Genomic DNA, 21,769 nt, shown 5'->3' on the forward strand with positions numbered 1-21,769 from the left:
AACGCATATCTATTTATTAGTTATGATGAATATGGACATGTATAGCCATTACATTTACAATGGGTATTACAACTCCATATCACACATGTCAAATAACTGCTGCTCTACACAAAGGGCCTATAAGAAGATTGAGGTATTCAGTGATTTAAATATATGCCTCATGGTGCGATAGGAGGAGGAGTTGATACTGTCGATGGTGCTGAAATTGTATGTTGGTGCCCTTTTAAGCCCCTGCAAAGCCTGTCTCTCACACACACACACACACACACACACACACTCTATTAGTGTTATCTATGAGAACAGGCTGACAGCTACTCAGAGACATCTAACCCACTCAGACCACTCGCATGCCATTCACTTGTCCAGTATGTTCCAATCACAGACCAAGGTGTAAATCTGCTCCAATCAGCTTTGGCTATGGAGGAATCCACAGGTTCCTTCCTGTCTATCTGTGCCTGGTAATGGACAGAAAGCCTAGTGGGGGGCTTATGGCAGCTTGTTAAGTAGCCGTCACTTAATTCAGAGATTACAAGGCTTAATATGATTATGCCAGTGGAATAGCCCCTTGGCAGGTGTTGGGAAGAAGAATTGTCATTAAGGAATGCTGAGTTGGATCGTTCTCACCATGGTGAAAGTTTAGGTTGAGTCTGTGCGCTACTCTACTATTGTTCTGGCCTTTAAAGTCCCTCCAGAGAGTGCAGTAATAGTAAGGTGAAGGTGTCTTGTTTGCCTGTTTGTATTTAGATAAGTATGCCCTTATCCCCAATTCTCTTTGAAGACTGTGCCTCTTCAGCCTGGGAGCTATAGATAGACGTGTGTGTGTGTGTGTGTGTGTGTGTGTGTGTGTGTGTGTGTGTGTGTGTGTGTGTGTGTGTGTGTGTGTGTGTGTGTGTGTTGTGTGTGTGTGTGTGTGTGTGTGAAGGTTGTAACTACTACAGTTCACAGGGCTGGGAAAGTGATGTGAAGGAGGTAGCTAGTTCACAGGGTTGGGGAGTGGGAAGTGAAGGAGGTAGCTAGTTCACAGGGTTGGGGAGTGGGAAGTGAAGAAGGTAGCTAGTACACAGGGTTGGGGAAAGGGAAGTGAAGGAAGTAGCTAGGTCACAGGGTTGGGGAAAGGGAAGTGAAGGAGGTAGCTAGTTCACGAGATTCAGGAGAGGGAGGTAAAGGAGGTAGCTAGTTCTATTTTAGACAACCTCTAAATGAGTAGGTAATGGTCAGCCATATCGAATGCCTTGGAGAGATTTATAAATAAGGCATAACATAATTTTTCTTTTTTTTATCTAAGCAATTTCACACATCATCTAAGACATGCGTAGCAGCTGGGACTTTCTAAAGCCTGATTGTTTCACATTTAGAATAGAATGAGAAGATAAAAAGGTTCTTAGCTGGGAGTTGACCGGGGACTCTAATACTTTGGAAGGGCAAGATAGCTTAGATATTAGGATGGTAGTTGTCTAGGTCGCTACTATAGGTCACTACCTTTATGGAGAGGGAGCACATGGGCTGGCTTCCAAACCTTGGGGATAGCACCCGAAATAGTATTCATATTGAAAATATGTGTCAATGACTAAGGGGGCGGAAAGCTGCAATAGGCCTGGATCAAGCAGATCAATCCCAATGGATTTTTTTACGTCCATTTTAAGCAGGGCATTTAGTACATCAAGAGTAGAAAATTTTAACTATTGAAATTAAAACAAAGAATCGCTAGTAGTTGACTGATCTTCCATCGAGCCAACGGGAGGCTGCCAACCGACTGACCAGGGTCAGCCAAACCACTGTTTCTCTCAAATAAAAAGCCTGAGCAGATAAAATGCAGATTAAAGGCATCACTTATCTAATTTTTCTCAGTAATGAGGCCAAAGTCTGACAAAACTTGCTTAGGTTGGGAGAAAGAGTAATTTCCACGCTTCAGAGCACCAACTGTTTTCCAATATCTATCAGGATCACCAGCAGAATCCGAGATTTAGCTTTCTTAATTGAGGTAGTGCATATATTTCTCAGTCTGAAAATCTGCCAACAAATTCACTTATTTTTTGAGTGAGTTGGAGATACAAACCAACGGTGGATATAAACTGGATATTGATATTCATGAGGGATAAACACATAGCTGCATTTTGTATAAAGGGGATGTTGTCCAGTTGTTTCTTCAGCCACATATTTTGTTTTCCATGCTAAATTGGGAGTTTGTCAATTTAATGACTTCCCGTTTGTGTTGACATTTCCATCCTGATTGGTGTTATGTTGGTTGGAAATGCCAGCCCCATCTTAATTAGAAGATAAAGGGCTCAAGTCAACACATCTCCACTTTGTTAACTATCAGGATCAATCAGTATCAAATATGACATATGAGTGAACCTCACTCTGTGATCCTGCTGTGAGAGAGAAAGACAAAATGAGAGAGAAAGAGAGAGAGATAGTCTCTTTGCTGTATTAACAATGTATAAGGTATCTACTTACTAGATAATCAAAAAAATTAAAAAAATTAAATCTACATAAAGGCCCATGTCAGCCAGGTTTGAACGGAAGCACAGATTGGAGTCATTAGTGATTCACAGAGCTAGTGTTTGGGAAAATAACGCCAGTATATATACAACTTCTGGGGTGTTGCACGTGTCCTCTTCCACCTAAGGTTAGAGAAGGAGAGAAAAAAAAACATGTCTAGTGCTAATGACTTGGTCCCGAAAAAAAATGCCACTGCTACTATATGGCAGCATTTCACTGCTACTATATGGCAGCATTTCACTGCTACTATAGGGCAGCATTTCACTGCTACTATAGGGCAGCATTTCACTGCTACTATAGGGCAGCATTTCAGCTTCCGACCCGACAATAAAGGAGAGCCTGCAGATTTGGACGAGGTCATTTGCAAGATTTGCATGAAAAAGATGACGGCTAGAGAAGTGAACACTAATGGGAATCTAATCTACACTCCCACCTCTGACTGAAGCACCCATTAACACCTGCACGGATGGGATATCTGTCTGTATCAAGTGCTGCTGTCAGCTGTTCGCTGACTGCCATACATGTCCTTAACCGTCTACTTTGTCACACCCGACTGGAAACTACAGTCAAAATGTCGACAGACTAGCTTTTTTCCAGAAAACCACATGGCGGACAACATTGTTGTTGCACTCCGCGCGGTAGTTATGGATTAGAAATTAGATGAGAATAAACTTTTGGCTAAAACTTCTGACAATAATACTGCTAACACTGCAGCCGCCATCAGGGTCCTGAATTGGACATGGCTCAACTGTTTTGGCCACAACCTCAATCTGGCGGTGACAAATGCAGTGTAGACAAATGATAGCCTTTTGGCTATATGACATAGTGATGCTTCTTATTAAGCTATCATATTATGCTATCCAACTGTTTAGTTTAGTTTGTCAAGCCACAGCTTGACAAACTAAAGTTGAGGTAAAGTTGAAATGATTGTTTAGGCTAAATGTCATACGGTATAGCAATCACTACATAAATAAATCTGTTTTTCAATGTAGATTAAATATATGGACCAAAGACAGCTCCCGCCTGCAATGTTATTTTTTAAAATTTTTAAATAAATAAATACCGAATACCCCGGTGAAATATGTGAAAAAATCTGCCCAACCCTAGTAGCTAGGAGGGTTATATTTGACTTTATAAACAGACTAGCCGCGTCACACTTCAGAGGTCTATACTGTAGCTGTATGAATTGTCGTACCTCACAGCACGTGGGATCTGGGCACAGGGTCAGCCATCTTCGGTTAGGGGTTAAATGCCTTGCTCAAGGGCACAACGGCACCTTAGATATGATGCCAGAAACCCTCCAGTCACAAGCTCACATCCGGCTCTCTCCTGGATTGGGGATCGAACCAGCGACTTATCGATTGCTGGCTGACCTCACTAACTACTACCTGCCACCCCCTCTATTACTGTTCTACTTATTGTGAAGAAAGTATGGCAGCATTCTCTATATTGTGAGCTTCTGTCATAGTTAACTAGTGTTGAACCTGCGGATTCCTGGCTGCCTGTTTTGTTTATCATACATTCTATGGCTGAGAACGACTTTTTTCTCTGGTGACCGTTGTTGAATATTGATAACGATAGCAAGCTATTTCTGAAGGCTTTTACCTCAGAGAGATGTTGCGGTGTTTGGCTTTGTTGAGCATGTAGAATATCTTGTATAAAGAATTCATCTCTTCAAACTTGCGACAGTGAAACTGAATCAAGTCTGAACACGCACAGAGAAAGAGAAAAAGTCCCTGAATCATTATGTCCCATCTCTCTCTCTCTTTGTGTGTCTCTCTGTCTCTCTGCATACAATAAGAAAACACACTGCTTCTTTCTGTTGTTGTTATTTTTGCTCAGTTTGAGGACAGCTCTATGGAGAGTTTCAGAATGCTCAGACCTAATTCACCCTTTTAAGATAGCTGCTGTGTGAAGCTGCTGTTCATAGCCGGGAGATGACAGTTTCTCACCCCTTTCCTTCTGAGAATCATAGAGGGTGTCACCTCCCGCTCCTCCAAACAGAGCTAGCCCATGACCCTGCGACCTTGACAGACACACTCTGACTGTTTATTTCTGCTGTCTGCTACCTCTGGCTCGACAGTGGGTGGTAGGGGAGCATCACAGGGAGATGTGTGGGAGGAGGGCCGACCTCTCTGTTGATTGACAGCTTAAGGTCCCATGGGAAGTGTAATCCAAGATTCAACATCTCCCTACCGTCACACAGACACACACACAGATTGTGTGCTCCATACCCTTGACTGGACAGCTGATTTGGGCAATGGAATAGCTATGTCTCTCTGGACCTAACAGCCTGTTGAACCCTAACAGTCTGTTGAACCCTCTCTTCCAGTGCTGGCTGTTTTTGTGTCTCTGCTACAGTGTGGAGGTCCACTGAGGGTGCATGTGTGAGTAAGCATGAGAGCAAGCCAGAAACACTGTTGCTTGATTTATTTGCCTCTATGTTACATGCTTCTGCATGTTCTTCACGCATCAATGAACCAAACCATGTGTGTGAAGCAAAAAGATCCTTCACCCCAACACCCCTCCGCCCCCTACCAGCCAACATACACACACACACACACACACACACACACACACACACACTCCATGGCCCCCTCGATTCTCAACCATTTTCGCTCGCAACCTTTCAGGTATTTGTAAATGTTTAACTCTCATCATTCTGCACATCTGAATATCTTCGGTATATATTTGGGTACACCTAGCAGCTTGCATCAAATTAAGAGGTTACAAGCTTAAGGTTTTTGTATTCTATTTTTTTCAATTATAAGACCATATTATATCTATCTATCTATATATATATCTATCTATATCTATATATAGAGATATATAGATATATAGATATTAAATAATCCGAAAAATAATCCCCCCCACCCCCCCCAAAATCATTTTGTCGACCAACCCAGTGGTTTAGAATCACTGTCCAAGCCACCTCCACAGCGACTGGCCACCCAGAGACACAAATGCATTGTGAAAGGAAATGATCAGTGGTTGTGTGGGTCAGTGGCCCGTGTCTCTGGGGAGCACAGGCACCAGCTCTAGGGCCAATAGGCAATTAAACCTGAATGAAGATCTGCAGTATTACTGAGGAAAGGAGGGAAGCAGGCAGGCAGGCAGGCAGGCAGGCAGGCAGGCAGGCAGGCAGGCAGACAGACAGGCAGGCAGGCAGGCAGGCAGACAGGCAGACAGGCAGGCAGGCAGGCAGGCAGGCAGGCAGACAGGCAGACAGGCAGGCAGGCAGGCAGTCAGGCAGGCAGGCTGGCAGGCAGGCAGGCAGGCAGGCAGGCAGGCAGGCATGACAGCGACCCAAGAGGGTCGCTAATCTGCTGGTTCCAAAGCTGCTTCCTCTTGAACAGTGACCAGCATGTCACAGGTTTACTGAGTCGCTGTATGCAGGTGCTGTAGTTCAGTGGTTAAAGCTGCCTTATGACTGGGGTAGTTACTGTAAAGCTAGTTCAGGTTCATAACAAACTCTGATTTTACCTGTTGACTTGATTCAGTCAAGCATGGATTATGTATGATTTTGTGTTTCATTGGGTGTGTGAGATGGGGTGATAGCCTGATGATAGGATGAATGCCAACAGGCTACCTTCACACATTCTTCTTGATATCCATAATGATCCTCCCGTGTCTGCAGTCTACCAGGTATCTTCGATATCTCAGGCACAACCGTTCACACAGTGGGGCCTGTATTGTACTCTTACAGAGAGACGATAAGAGAAGGGAGATATTATCTCGGAATGGCCGACAAAATGGAACAGAAATGAGAGCGTTTAGTTATTATCAGAGGAAAAGTGTGTAAGAGAGTCAAACCTGACAGAACTCAGCCACGGCGTACAGCTCCTTAGAGCAAAATGGATAGCCAACACTTTCTTTTCACTGGATGTGATTTGTGTTTGATTTACAGGATAGGACTGTGGTTCTGCTTGTATTTTAAGCCTCCTTCTCCTGCCTCCCAGGCTGAGGCTAATGGTCTAGTGAAATTCACACAGAGAGAGAGAAAAAGACAGGGAGAAGGGGAAGGGAGTGAAAAGTAAAACCTCTCTCCATCATCTTCTAATAGTAGACATCACTCAGAGCCTCCACTCAATGTGCACTCCTCTCGCTCCTCCATTTTAGTGAGAGAGGGAGAGGGGGGGGGGGGAGAGAGGGAGGGAGAGAGAGAGGGGGAGGGAGAGAGAGAGGGGGAGGGAGAGGGAGGGAGAGGGAGAGAGAGAGAGGTGTGCAGGGAGGAGTGGGGTGAGAGTTGGGGAGAGAGAGGTGGTTAAGACACCAAGGAGAGTTTATTGACATGAGTTTGTTTGTGTACAGTACTTAACAGGGGTTACAGTATAGGGGCTACAGTTTGTGTACAGTACACTATTGTAATTATGAAGAAATAGATCAAATCAGTGTCTAAATGGCCTGCATGGTCATAGTAAACACACTTTTAAAGCTAGTTATTCATTCAAACATGCTATAATACAGTATATGAATGAATTAGTGATGTTGCCTTCCTTTTAATCACAATTGTGCTGGATTGCTGGAGGTATTCTAGGAGTAGGACCTGCTTTTTGGAGAAGATTGCATTATACTGTATCTCCTGTGTGCGTGCGTGCGTGCGTGTGTGCGTGCGTGCGTGCGCGCGTGCGCGCGTGCGTGCGTGCCTGCCTGCCTGCCTGCGTGCCTGCCTGCGTGCCTGCCTGCGTGCCTGCCTGCCTGCCTGCGTGCCTGCCTGCGTGCCTGCCTGCCTGCATGCCTGCCTGCCTGCGTGCCTGCCTGCCTGCATGCGTGCATGCGTGTATAAAACCCACTCCCTGAATGGGAACATGGAGGCATCAAGTAGGAAGTAACCTTGACTAAAAAGCACACAGCTTTCCCCCTAACACAAAGACCAGACGAGTTCCACACACACACACACACACACAAACACACACACACACACACACACACACATACACACACACACACACACACACACACACACGCAATGGAGACATGTACTGTACAGTATGATGATGATGATGATGATGAGGTGACTATGACGATGACAGCGATGGCGATGACAGCGACAAAAATGTCAGCTATGATGACGATGATATGATGATGATGGCGAAGAGAGTGTCCTTGTGCAGCCTTCTCTTATTGCTCTTGCTATGTATTTTGTGTATTTTGTGACTGTTGGCGTTTCGGTTCAGTGGTGTGGAACATAAACTGTCTCAGAGAATGGTCTGTGTCATATTCACACAAACACGGCCTTCAATCGCAACCACTTGGACTTGTTTTTTCCCATTTGCATCTCTTTTCCTTGGCTGTACTGCACCATACAGTGTGTCCAATTTCACTTTATGCATTTCTCAAGCTTGGATCATTAGCATTTTTTCGGGAAAGTAGGTTTCACAAGGCATGTACAGATACTAACACACACACATGCACACGCAGATGCACGCACGCACGCACGCACGCACGCACGCACACACACACACACACACACACACACACACACACACACACACACACACACACACACACACACACACACACACAGTCTCAACCATATGAGCAAGATATGTTTATTTGTTTCCATGACGAAAACCTTAGACACAATCTCTTGTGATATAATTGCATGATTCATAGCCATAATAGGAGAATAATAATGACATGTTCGCTAGATATACAGATTTTAGTATTATGAATATTGTCCCTTTCTTAGCTTTCAATTAGGTATGCAGATACCATGGCGTTTTTATTCAAAGTCAATCAAGATTTAATGTCTTTCTTTTATTAGCTTCTGACGAATTGCCTTTTAAGTGGGAAGAGCATCTGCATTGCATTATTCATTGGTGAAAGCCTCAGCATTAATGGCAGAGGGAAGTAAATGGTGTTCTTAGATGCACATGATTTGTGCACTCTTCAGAGTGCCTCAACTTGACTTCTCATAACCGGATGAACACACCAGGGGAGGCTGGTGGCGGTAGAAATCAGACACCAGGCTCATTCCATTCCATGCATTACAATGAGCTCGTCCTCTGATTTCTACCTCAACCAGCTTCCACTGGAATACACTGTAAATGTACTGTGTGTCAACTGACCTGTGACACCCAGCCCCTAACTCTATTGGTCTTTGCTACTAGGTGATCCAGCGCAGGGAAGATGGCTCAGTCAACTTCTTCAGAGGATGGGACTCCTACCGGGACGGATTCGGCAAGATCACTGGGGAACACTGGCTTGGTAAGTGGTGTGTGTGTGTGTGTGTGTGTGTGTGTGTGTGTGTGTGTGTGTGTGTGTGTGTGTGCGTACACTTGTGAGTGCATGGGCGTGTATTAGACTGTTGATGTGAATGCTGGTCAGATTTCCCAGCTGCCTAGGAACACATTAGGGGGAGGGATGTGTGTGTGGAGAGCCTGCCCAATGGCTTTGCAGGCAGAATCAGCCATTTTCTTTCCAGGCCACTTTGAACCTCCCAGAATACTCTTGCTTATTCAGTGGGTGCTGTTGTCTTGTAAGACCATCATCGATTACCCTGAGGGCAAAAATGAAAAATGAATTGGAGCTAGCTTGGTATACAGCTTTTAAAAAGCTTTACATCTGCTGTATACTAGCTTATTGCGCCTGCTCTCTCTCTCTCTCTCTCTCTCTCTCTCTCTCTCTCAATCTATTAGTATTAGTCTAGCATACAGTACAGCTATCTTGATTTCTCCTCATGTTGCTGTAGTGGTCTGTTCTCCAAGCTAAGTCTCGTTAGCTTGGTTTGTAGTCTTGTTATCTCGGTTTGATCTTGTGTCTGCGCTCTGCAGTATAGCGTTCTGCAGTATCCATACCTGCAGTACGCTAGTGTGCTCTGCCCCTGTATCCCCTGACCTGGTCAACACAGACAACATCATAAAGTAAGCACAGGCTTAGTTTAGTTTGTCAAGCTGTGATCTGGATGTCAAATTTGAATGATTGATTAGGCTAAATGTCATACGGTATAGCAGTCACCACATAAATAAATCAGTTTTTCAATGTAGATTACATATATGGACCAAAGACGGCTCCCGCCAGCCCCCTGCAACATTATTATTATTTTTGCAGCAATACTGTATACCCCGGTAAAATAGCTGGACGGTATAAAGGTATGAAAAAATGTATTCCGCCCAACCCTAAACACCACAGTACATGACAGAGACAGACTCAACAGGATCGTGCTCACAGCAGAGAGGATAGTGGGCACCCTTGTCTCACCTCCATCGAGTCCATTCACATGGACAGGTCTCCGTGTTAGGGCCCATCATATGACAACCTCGCCACCCTGCCCTGCCAGCACTCTCTCTGCTCAGGACGGTGTGTGGTAGTGGGTGGTATTACAACCTCCACCACCAGGTTCAAGAACAGTTTTTATCTGTGTGTGATACGGCTCTTGAATCAAGCAATGGACTGATGATGTACTTGTAATGGACTGTCAGTGTTGTTGTTGTTGTTGTTGTTGTTGTTGTTGTTTTGTCGCCCCTACTGAATGTACTGTATGAGAATTCCAATGTACATGTATGTATTTGTATGCATGCAAGTGGCAAATAAACTCGAGCAGTGTTTTTGGGTGTAATTCAGTGTTTTTGTGATGGGTGTCTCAGCCTGCTGCAGAAAGGTCATCCTCCACCTCGTTAAAGACAAACTAACTACCACCACAGGAACAGCAAGAAAAGCCGCCCTTTCCTTTTTCTCCACACAATTTTTTCCCTTTTTTCCTTCCTGTGCTGTAAATAAAATTATAACTCTGAAATTGCTGTGTTTATCGCTTTACATGCCACTCGCTTTTGACAAGAGGAGAAAATTTGAGCACTATAATTGAGCTCTTAGGCCCAGTGAGTGGTGTAACCACATGTGATTACAGACAAGCAGTCGCAGTGAGTGGAGGAAACAAGTGTGTGTGTGTGTGTCTGTGTGTGCAAGCATGCGTGTGTGTGTGTGTAGGTGGGCAAGATAGGAGAGGCTATAATTTGGAGAAGGGTGATTTGTGATGACGGACATGTCTGTCGGTGTCAGGGCAAGCGAGGGGAGGGGGTTGAGAGAGTGCACTCCAGACATCCAGCAGGTCAAGGAAACATCGGCCTTGCCTGGAAAATGATAACTTCTTCAGAGCCGAGCAAGATTCTCTTCTGCTGCTCCTTTTTTCTGTTGCGGAAGGCTAGCATCTCTACAATCACTGGTTACTTAACACACTGCTCATGTCATTTACATAGAATGTACTCATATGTGAGTAATGTGAAATAACACACTCAAAAAAAGCTCTCCGATCTCCCTCTCTCTCTCTCTCTCTCTCTCTCTCTCTGGAGAGAGTTACTCCCATATCTCACATAGATCAATAATAGAATAAAATGTCCCAGAATCTGTGGCAATTAACTCGTCAGCCCGTAGGAGAGACAGAGGAGCACAGCAGTCTCACACAGCAGGAACTCTGCGACACCTCTAGCTGGAGAGACAATGGTGCACATTTATGTCAACACACACACACACACACACTCACACAGCTCAATGTGTTTTTCTTCAAGTGTTTCATTGATGTGACATGAAAAAGAATATTTTTTAGGAACAATGTGTTCACATTATGCACAGAAGGTTATTCATCCTTGTTGATTGAACTATTGTTTTGTTCAATAGATGGCTGTCCCAGAATAGATTTTTAATATCTATGATGAAGTATGCATAAAGTGTGCATGCAATAAAAGTTGATAATGGAGAGGTTCTCCTTTCTTTACCGCTTTACGCACTTCACGTTAGGACTGTTAATTCTCTCATGTTTCCAATGGACAAACAGACACACATGCACGCACGCACACACACACACACACACACACTCTTGTCCTCACTCATACAGTACCACACTGCAAGGCTGCATTCTCCTCATGCAGTAGAGATGTGGAGAGGGATGCATCTCAAAGGAGCAGACAAATAAAAACATTCTGAGTGGAGGAATGTTGAGAGGGTAGTGTGTTCGTTTTGCCCTCTTTTCTTCCCAGAAACTGGTTTTACATGACTGAGGCTGGCAAGGGAATGTCAGCCTGGCACCGCAATCAACCAGCTTCTATGAATACACTTTGAATACACATCCTCCTCTTTTTCTCTTCTCTATCCCTGCGTGGCCCAAGACTGCCTCTGCCCTCCCTCACCTCCATCCACCCCCAGTCCTCTTCCCTCTGTACTCCTCTCTCTCTCTCTCTCTCTCTCTCTCTCTCTCTCTCCCTCTCCCTGCCCCCAGGCATTTACCTGCCTCTCTACCTCTCACCACCATCCACCTACTGTTCACCCCTGTGTCATCACAAAGCTCTGCTGAATACCTGACCCAGGCAGCGGATCAGCTGTAAAAGCTGAAATACGCCCCAATCACTCCTGGCATCATCTGACCTCAGGTCATCTCCAGCTCTCCAGGGTCGGAGGTCAGCGGCATGCACCAATTACAGAGAGAGGAGGGGAGGAGAAGTGAGAGAGAGTGGTGTGTGTGAGTGTGTGTGTGTGTGTGTGTGGAGGGGGGGGGGGGGGGGGGGTAGAGGGATGATCGATCGTGCAGTGGAAATTTTATTCCCTGGGTCGTTAATGGATAGGTGATCCCCTCTGCCTCATTAGCAGGGGAGGGCTGAAGGGAGGCATCAGTGGCTCTGCAAGTCATTGTCAAGGGGAGAGAGGAGAGGAGAGGAGGGGAGATGGATGGAGAGATGAATGAACAGGAGGGGAGTGTTGTGGAGAGAAGGTGCATAGGGGATGAGACAGGAAGGAGGGAGGAGAGGAGAGGAGGGGAGGGGAGATGAATGAACAGGAGGAGAGTGTTGTGGAGACATGGTGGATAGGGGATGAGACAGAAGAGGGGGAGGGAGGGAGGGAGGGAGAGGAGAGGAGAGGAGAGGAGAGGAGAGGAGAGGAGAGGAGAGGAGAGGAGAGGAGAGGAGAGGAGAGGAGAGGAGAGGAGGGGAGGGGAGGGAAGGGGAGATGGATGGAGAGATGAATGAACAGGAGGAGAGTGCTGTGGAGAGAAGGTGGATAGGGGATGAGACAGAAGAGGGGGAGGGAGGGAGGGGAGAGAGGAGAGGAGGGGAGATGGATAGAGAAATGAATGAACAGGAGGAGAGTGCTGTGGAGAGAAGGTGCATAGGGGATGAGACAGAAGAGGGGGAGGGGAGGAGAGATAGATGGAGAGATGAGAATGAGCAGGAGCAGAGTGTTGTGCGGAGAAGGTGCAGAAGAGAGGGAGGGTGGAAGGAAGATAAATTGGGGAGGACGTGGTAACGAGGGAAGATAGGGATTGTGGGACAGGTGGTAGGAGAGTGAAAGTGGGTGTGCGGATAGAAGAGAGGAGGAGATGAAGACAGGAGGGAGAGCGCCAGGAAGGAAGCTGGAGAGGAAGAGAGAGGGTGAAGCAGAGAGCACAGAGACACCCAGTGTCTATATTGGGGCGGCTTGGAGTCGTTGTGAGGATTATTTGAGGAGTACTTTCTAGTTGTGGTCCTGTATTATGTTCCTCACCACTACTTAGTATGGGAGGCAGCGAGGGGTCAGCACTGATGTTTCCTGACACTCTGATGGCTGGGAGGCATGACTCACTGACCGGAGGAGCTGTCACTAGCATCCTCAATGAGAACACAAACTGTACCCCTCCGATGGATACCTCCACTCCTACAGTCCACTTCACATACACATGGTATTCTGCCCCTATGTCAGAGGATGTTAGGAATTAGGTTAACTTACACATACATACCTGACAACCTCCTAAACCCTGATCACACACAGACACACACACACACACACACACACACACACACACACACACACACACACACACACACACACACACACACACACACACACACACACACACAGGTTTTAAAATGAGGGAAGGATGATAAAGGTGTTGCACCTTGCAGGAAGGTCATTGCTTAGAGGAGCCCTCGGGATTTTACTGCATAGTCTCTCTTGATCTCTCTCTGTTCCTGTTAGGGTGAATAAATAGCCCCATTACTTCTGCACCCTACCTCCATCAATCCACTGTTTGCCACCTCTATCTCCTTCAAAATGCTCTCTAGCATTTCCCCTGCAAATTCCCTGCATTTTCCCTGCAAAATCGCTGTAAGTTCCCTGCGTGTCTCCTGCTGTTTGAAGCCGTCGCGTTCCGTACACCCGACTGTAGCTCATGTCCTCTCACATTTTGAACAAGGGATACGATGTTCTCATTACACACTGTGTTTCCTCTTCCATACGTCCTCAGTGGTAATCAATGCCAGAGTGGGAGAGTGCTGTGCGCACATGCAAGGGTTTCTTCCCGAGGAGAATGTCACAGTGCCGTATGTAAGTGATTGTCACTTCTAGAGGGGAGGTGACAATAGATCTACGCACAGGGAAAGTGTTGTCAGTTTACATATCCTAGAACATGTCATGTCGCTCTTCAAGCACAGAAATATGCCAGTTTCTCCAGTAGTGCCACGCTTTATGATTCCTTGATGCAGCTATGCACAGTGAGCTTCATGAAGGTTTATGAAGTTACTTCTGATGGATCTAGTATGTAGTCTGCAAACTGTAGGTGACAGACAGTGTCTGATACCATTCCTCACTCCATTCCATTCCATGACGAGATATAGTGTTATTGCCCGAGCATACAGTATCTCTCTTTTTCTCTCACACTTTCTCTTCCTTCTGCTGCAAGGAGCAACATAGAAGATTATTGTATATCTGGGTGTGGTTCTTCCACATTTCTCTTTTTCTTCCCATTTCCCTCTCCCCCTCCTTTTTCTCCCCCCCCCCCCCCCTCCCCCATGTCTCCCTCTGCCTGGAGGCAAGCCTAGCTGAGCTTAGTGAGGGAAGGTTTGTGTCGGTGCAGGATAGGGCTTGGCTCTGTGGGATGTCTGCCCACGTGTGCCAGAGTGTCTAATAGTGCATACGGTCCCATATCCCATGGATACCCTCCCTCCAGCCTCGTCCACAGGTCATTACAAGCAGCAAGAAAGACCATTTCATGTGATTTTATACTCTCAGTGCCGTGCTAACGCTAGCTCTAATCCCCCACAGCTCCACGCAGCGTCGACCTTCGCTCCTTTTAAGAATAGAATTTCTGCAATTTGTTTCTTCATTTAAAGGGACACTTCACCCATTTCTTTTAACATCGCAATCATTATCTCCAGCACCATACCAGTGTCTACATATGTGAAAACTAACATTTTCTGTCTTCTGTAGTCAAAAAGAGAAATATACGGTATAAAACCACCCACCTGGTGCCTTGTATCATAGCCATATCCTAGCGGATCCTTTTAAATGCTAGCGACATTAAAGGTACACTTTAATCCTAGCGACGCAAAAAGATATGCTAGGATTTGGCAATGATGTGAGGCACTAGGTGGGTGGTTCTGTACACTGATAGTAAATGTGTTGAGTTTTCCCCTGCCTTACAGTGAAAAGAGTTTTCATCGACACAGTATGTGAAAAAACCGTCCTTTCATCTAGTCAAGGTTTTATGCCAATGTTCCTCATGGGTTTCTAGGACCATTGCTGGAGTGGTTTGTCCAACCCACTGACTTTTCATGGCTGAATGAACGAGACACTCACCTTGTGCTCATCTGGTCTCTCTCCATACACCCCTACGTTTAGAAACCATCGGCTTCCTCCTCAGTTACAGGATGATGAATTATACTGTCTACAGCATGCATTTCAGGCACACCATGTAATAGTGTGGTTTGTGTGTGTGTGTGTGTGTGTGTGTGTGTGTGTGTGTGTGTGTGTGTGTGTGTGTGTGTGCGTGCATGCGTGTGAGTGCATGTGCATGTGCATGTGCATTTGTGTTATTTTATGTAATTAATCACAAGAGACAAAACAAGGTCAAAGCCAAACAATGCCAATCGACTGATTGAACTAAGAACGCCTCACAGCCCTGCCTTATCACAGCAAAGCAGACATATATGATATGATACCATATCCCGGATGACAAAGTGAAATATAAACTACAATCCCCCACAATCTATTATTCAGAGGACACATAAGTGTTTTCAGTTAAGGGCTCTCCAATACCACACTCATATCCAATCAATTATTCAGCAGTGAGAAAGCACCTCTGTGATTCCGACACTCTCACCGCGGACGGCCGGGGAGCCAGGGCCTCAACAGGCCTGACATTTTTTACACCCGCAAATGAAAGCCCAACCTCCGCACCGCGTGTTAGAAAAGCTCTGGCGTACACTCTGTCTGCTGCAGATTGGGACTGGGGTGCCCTGCTGGAGTGGAGATGGCTGCAATTTGTAGCAATTCGCCGGTAATTCCACTATGTGAGGATTGCTGCAATGCCGAGCCCACTCTCCCTGGCCCTGCCACTTTATTTGATGCCCCTCTCCTCTCCCTGCCCACGGGCCAATCAGCTCCCAGCTCAGGTATCATGCTCTCGCCAGTGCAGGAGAGAGGCTTTTTAAGTAGAAGGAGAGTTTTATTTTTCATAAGGTGCTCGATTTTATGGGTGGATTCTGCACGTAAAGGGAATGTTCAACGAGCACAGATGGGGTGATTGAAATTTTGATTGAGGAATGATTGAATAGCTTTACTAACAATGGGGAGAGAAATGACTCCATCTCCCCTAATACACATGGACACTCCTGGTAATTCATTCTCTACCTTGTATTTTCGTTGGTCATATAATCACTTTTCCATTAAACCACAAGGGGATTCTTTTGTTCCGATATTCTTGCAATCAGTAATGGAATATCTAACTACTATTTGATTTAAAAGGGCTTTTCAACAAAGTAATGGATCCACATTGTTCATGCATGAAAGTTACAGTGCAAGACAAAAAAACAGTGTATAGATTGAACTATTCAGAACAACTCCCTTGCCTACCCACCCTCTTCCTCTCTCGCATGTCTCACTGCTATAAGAACACTCGTGCTCATGTCTGCTCCCTGCTGAGTGCTACAGAATGGTAATAGGTGGCCCTTTTGTCTGATTTGGGCAGAAGGAGGCAGATGTGTCTGTGGACGGCATATTACTCTTACCGTGTGTGCTGCTAAATAAAACATATTAGGTCTTCACCCAGATGTACCATAATACTATTACGAATGGCTAGGATTCTCTTTATGCAGGAGAACCAGCAGTTATCTCTTAACAGGATAGCTCAAGGCTGGATCTATACCCAACACAAATCTTTCCCAGGATAAGTCCAAGCTGGCCAAACCATTCACAAGGACTTTATCCTATTCTATTTGTTTCTATTCTATTCTATCCTACCCTGTCATGAAAACTGACTGATTAAATTGTGGTTTATTCCTCTTAATGAAAACTCATTAGATGCACTAACCTCCCCTGAGGGAATTACCCATGAAGCTATGGTCATGACCTCTGCAGAACTCTGGTCACCTCCAGTAATCTGATCCATAAATGAAAGGCATTGCTTATCCTGTCCCATCGCCTCTATCCCTCCTCTAACTCCGATCTCTGGCCCCCTCTACTCTTCTCACTCCTCCTGAGTGTTAACAAGACACCATCTGCTAAGTAAGCTCAGCTCAACCCTTTTTCAAGCTCACTTTTCAGTCAGCTCTCTCTCCCCTCCAGCCCTGCACTCACCCAAGAGAGTAGAGAATGGCTAATGTGAATGCTGGAACCTTTGACTGTGTGTGTATGTGTGTGTGTGCGTGCGTGCGTGTGTGCGCGCATTATTCTTGTGGCACTATGTGTATGCATGATAATATTCTAATTGTAGTATTGTTTTTTACGAAGGTTGGCGTGTATGCTTTGAATTTATTGGGTGTCTTGTGAGGTAACTGTGTGTGACAGTGTGCGTTTCTGGGAGTGTGTGTGTGTATGTGTGTGTGCATGCACGTGTGTGTGTGTGTGTGTGTGTGTATGTGCGTGCGTGTGTGTGTGTGACCCTGGATCTTTTTGCTCATTCTGTTCCCAGTCATCCCCATCAGGCTTTGGCTGCTCATTTTGTTTAACCTGAGAGCACTGCTGAATATTAATGTGGTTTTCTCTGTGAATCACCGCCTGAAAGGCCTGCCAGCTTTCTCAGTGTTTATCTCTCCTTCTCCCACCCTCCCATCCCGTCTCTCCTTCCCCCTCAATTCTCTCTCTCGCTTGCTCATTTTCCATCCCAGAGGTTAGGTTCAGACGATCTGAGACGAGATGAGTCGTTGCCTTTCCCTAGTTGCCTTTTCGCTAGTGTTTAATTTGATTGTATCTCTTTGATTATGACACATGAGTGCAACCAGCTTTGGTATTTTTGCCTTCTGGATGGAAGCAGGAAGCTATTTGTTATACCCAGGGTTGAGTGGAACGCACACATGAGATCTCATCTCCACATCGTATCTATCTATCATCACACCAATTAATCTAGAGGTGAGATTAGCCCCAGTCTATTGATTGAACCATGGCGTGTGCATGTGTGTGCGTGTGTGTGTGTGTGTGTGTGTGTGTGTGTGTGTGTGTGTGTGTGTGTTTATGTGTATGTCGGTGTGCATCAGTGTGTGTGTGTGTTTATGTGCACGTGTGTGTGTGTTGGTGTGTATCAGTGTGTGTGTGTGTGTGTTGGTGTATACAGTAGGTATGCCCTCATCTTTTGATGAGAAAGAAAAACTGCAGCCGTGAAGTTGGAAACGGATTAGAGATCGTTAACCCACCAAATATAGACCCTGTCAGTTTGTGTGTGTGTGTGTGTGTGTGCATGCATATTTGCGTGTGCATGCATCACACACGTTTGATACCATTCCATATTCCATTCCATGTATGACAATGAGCCCATGCTCCAATGTCTACCTCCATCAGCCTCCCCTGCTGTGTGTATGTGTGTGAGCGTGCATGCGTGCGTGTGTGTGCGCGGTGTCGGTGGGTGTGTGTGTGATTCACATTTTAATGTGCCTTTCCCCCCTTCTCCACTTCTCCTCATATCACTGACAATCGACTCCAATTAAAAGTGCCAGGCAGCGGGGCTGTGGGATCGATCTGTTTGGATGCTAGTGCATCTAAAGAGCGACTAAAGACGACTGCGGATGAGTCAGACTGATCCCCACGGATACACACCGCGCAGACAGGGGAGGGATAGAGCATCCAATGAGCCCGTCCTCCGATTTCCACCTCCACCAGCCTCCCCTGGTCCATTTTGTTTTTGAGTAGGAGAGGATGTCTGTCACAGTGAGAATGATCCTGTTGCTTTTGACTCTGCCAGACCACCCACGCGCCTATGCTAATTTTTCTGATCTAAGAGGAGAACCGTGTGTATTTATGCTTCAGGCAAGGGTTAAATGGCGGAGAGCGAAGTGCGAGACAGTTTCCGTGCTCTTAGGAGGGGATACAGCACACAAGAGGGAATTGAGCAGATTTTCTGTTGAGAATGGAAATACATGGAAATGCATTACCTTTTCGAAATGCCAATGTTACCTCAGGCACCCGAGATGCAACACCATACACAGAAACGCTAACATGGATAATCAGCATTCCTTACAATCAAAGTAGCTGCCAACACTCCCTACAGCGTATACCACCACTGACTCTTCCAGTAAACAGTCTATGAAGTACATATTTACTTATCTACCGGTTACCTGCAGTTACAAGCACATTATAACCCCGTACTTTCATATCTACTATAAGCATCCGTACCATACACCTGTTATAAACAGTCTGTAAGCCATCATATCCCCATCCACAGGTTATATAGCTGCCCTGTCACTCCCTGCGATCAATCATGCCTTCATGAATTATTCTCAGAACAAAGGTAATTTATTATGCATTAGGTATCATAAGAGCGCCTCAATAATTTACACCGGGGCACTCTGTGTGGGTGTTACCTGTGAATCACTGAGATGATGGGTGAGCTGAGAAGTCAATGTGTGCGGGTTTTGTTTGCGCATGTGTGTGGGTATGTCTGTGTGTGTCCTTGCATTCATCTGTGTGTGTGTGTGTGTGTGTGTGTGTGTGTGTGTGTGTGTGTGTGTGTGTGTGTGTGTGTGTGTGTGCGGTATGTGCATGTCCATGTGTGTGTGTGAGTGTGCATGCGTGCGTGCGAGTGTGTCTGTGTGTACGTGTTTGCGCATGTGTGTGGGTATGTACATGCGTGTCTGTGTGTGTCCTTGCATTCATCTGTGTGTTTGTGTGTGCGCGTATGTGTGCGCCTGTGTGTGTGTGCGTGCGTGTGTGCGTGCGTGCGTGCGTGTGTGTGTGTGCTTGTGTCCGTTGGAGGTTGTAGAAGGGAATGCTGGGGGAGGATGGGGTTTTGTAGGATGCTGTTTTTAATTACTGCTTGTCACCACGTGGCCTTGATCCATCAATGTGGTTAGCATGCACACAAAGCTGCATTTATCCCACGTCTGTTCACTTAAATCAACTCACACATACGGTACAGTCCACTCATTTAAAACACTCACTAGGGAGGACAGCCGCATGCTAAGTAGGGTATGACTGGGAATGGCCCCTGTTGGCTCTGTTCCAAATCAGCCACTAGCTGTGGATCAGAACTCATTTGGATATCTTTCTCCCAGATTTGCTCGTGAGAGTTCACAGTCTATTACACTTATCCAATCATTGTTTGTAGCCGTTATGCCCCATAGGGGATGAAGAGTTAATCATACATAATCATCACTGATCTACAGCATTTGCTTGCAAGCCAGACGGGTATTACTGTTGGAAACTGGGCAAATACATGTCGGCCGTATGAGCATCTCATGGTGCTGAATCTGAAGTGGTTGCTGTCCATGGTGCTGGATCAGTAGTGGCTGCTGTCCGTGGTGCTGAAACGGTCTGTTGGAGAACAGTGCGGGTGTTGTCCGTGGTGCTGATGCCATTTTTAAGCTTGTGCACACGTTACTGTATAAGAAATCAGTCTCTCCCTCTCTATCTCATTCTATCTTCCATTCACTCTCTCATTCTCTCCTCTTTCACTCTCATTCTGTTTCTTTTTCATCCTCTCTCAATATCTCCCTCTCTTATTCTGTATAGGTCATTCACTCTCATTTCACATCTCCCTCTCTCTTTCTCTTTCTCTCTCTCTCTCTCTCTCTCTCTTTCTCTCTCTCTCTCTCTCTCTCTCTCTCTCTCTCTCTCTCTTTCTCTCTCTCTCTCTGTGTGTGCTAATGGCTCCATTAGACAGCCAATAGCGTGCTGCTTTGTTCCTCTCTGGCTGTGTGAACTGGGATGATCCTATCCGTGTTTGTCTCCTCACTCTCTCCATCACAGCTGACCTTTGACCCTGTAAACATAGCCCTACAGAGGCCCGGGGAAATGACCTTCATCCATACCTTTCAATCAAAACGCTCTGACCATGGTCGGCTTCTCTATCAGGCACAGCAGGGGTGAAAGACCTGTGTGTGTGTGTCATACCTTCTGCAGGAGATAACAGTTTATGCTGAATGATAATTGAATGCAAGCATCAATATCAAACAAAGTCATAGGACAAGAATGCAAGTATTCTGTAAGAGATGTTTAAGAAAGATAGAATGGTTCAACAATACTGCAGTAAGGGTAACACTGGAAGTGTTGAGTCTATGGAGTCATATAAGAGTCATCCACAGCAGCGTTCCTCAGATGGAGAGAGCCATCTTTTACAGAGGAAAGTGCTGCACCTGCAATCACACTCAACCGCGTCCGTTCTCGGCTGTAGGGGAGGGTCCATTAATGCAGTCATATTTGATTTTCTGAATTTGCTTTGGGGGGGGCAATGAAATATGCTGTTCAGCATCTCTGGTGGCTTGACAGAAACCCAGGAGGGCATATTTCAATTGAAAAGGAAATAATATGTATTAATAATACTTATGCAAAAGATCTGTATTTTCAATGAGGGTGAATAGGGGCCCTAGAGAGAAATAATGAGGGAGCTTTGGGCTATACACTGAACAAACATCCCAAAGATCATTATCTCTGCTTTGGAATCACACTGTGGAACGGCAGAGGCCTCTTCCTGAGCAAATAGTGCAAGTGATATGCTCATCAAGCTATATTCAGCCATTGAACTGCTGTTAAGTACACATAGTGTTACACACAGAGAAGAGATTGTGCTCAAAGAAAAAACCTGCTGTCGGAGTGTGAATTGACGGAGGAAGTTTCAAAAGATGTCAAAGGTGCAACAGTTAATCTGAAGTTTTTCTTTTTTTTTTATTATTATTATTATTTTTATTTTTTTTACCCCTCTTCACTCCTTCGAACATCACATTGTGAGAAGAGGGAGAGAGCGAGGGTTCAGCGCACACCTGTCTGTGTTTTGCCCCCTGTGCTACGCTCCTTTGATGTCGCTGCTGAGCCGCTCCTCTCTTCTGCGGGAGCCGACGACAGCATGCCTTTCAATAGACATGTGTTCAAAGACCCC

The 21,769-nt window shown here is 45.7% G+C and overlaps 1 protein-coding gene across 1 annotated transcript in view; it reads left to right on the top strand.

The window, feature by feature from the left end:
* The window catches only part of fibcd1b (fibrinogen C domain containing 1b), a gene marked incomplete at its 5' end in the record, with an annotated part of 76,010 nt that overhangs the window by 44,648 nt on the left and 9,593 nt on the right, over positions 1-21,769 (top strand). Inside the window, one exon of the mRNA XM_083669760.1 lies at positions 8,616-8,712. Within this exon, the coding sequence (XP_083525886.1) occupies positions 8,616-8,712 (97 nt within the window). The remainder of the gene's footprint in view (positions 1-8,615; positions 8,713-21,769) is intronic.

The sequence above is a fragment of the Argentina silus genome, assembly GCF_951799395.1.
Source record: "Argentina silus genome assembly, chromosome: 5".
Taxonomy (NCBI): Eukaryota; Metazoa; Chordata; class Actinopteri; order Argentiniformes; family Argentinidae; genus Argentina; species Argentina silus.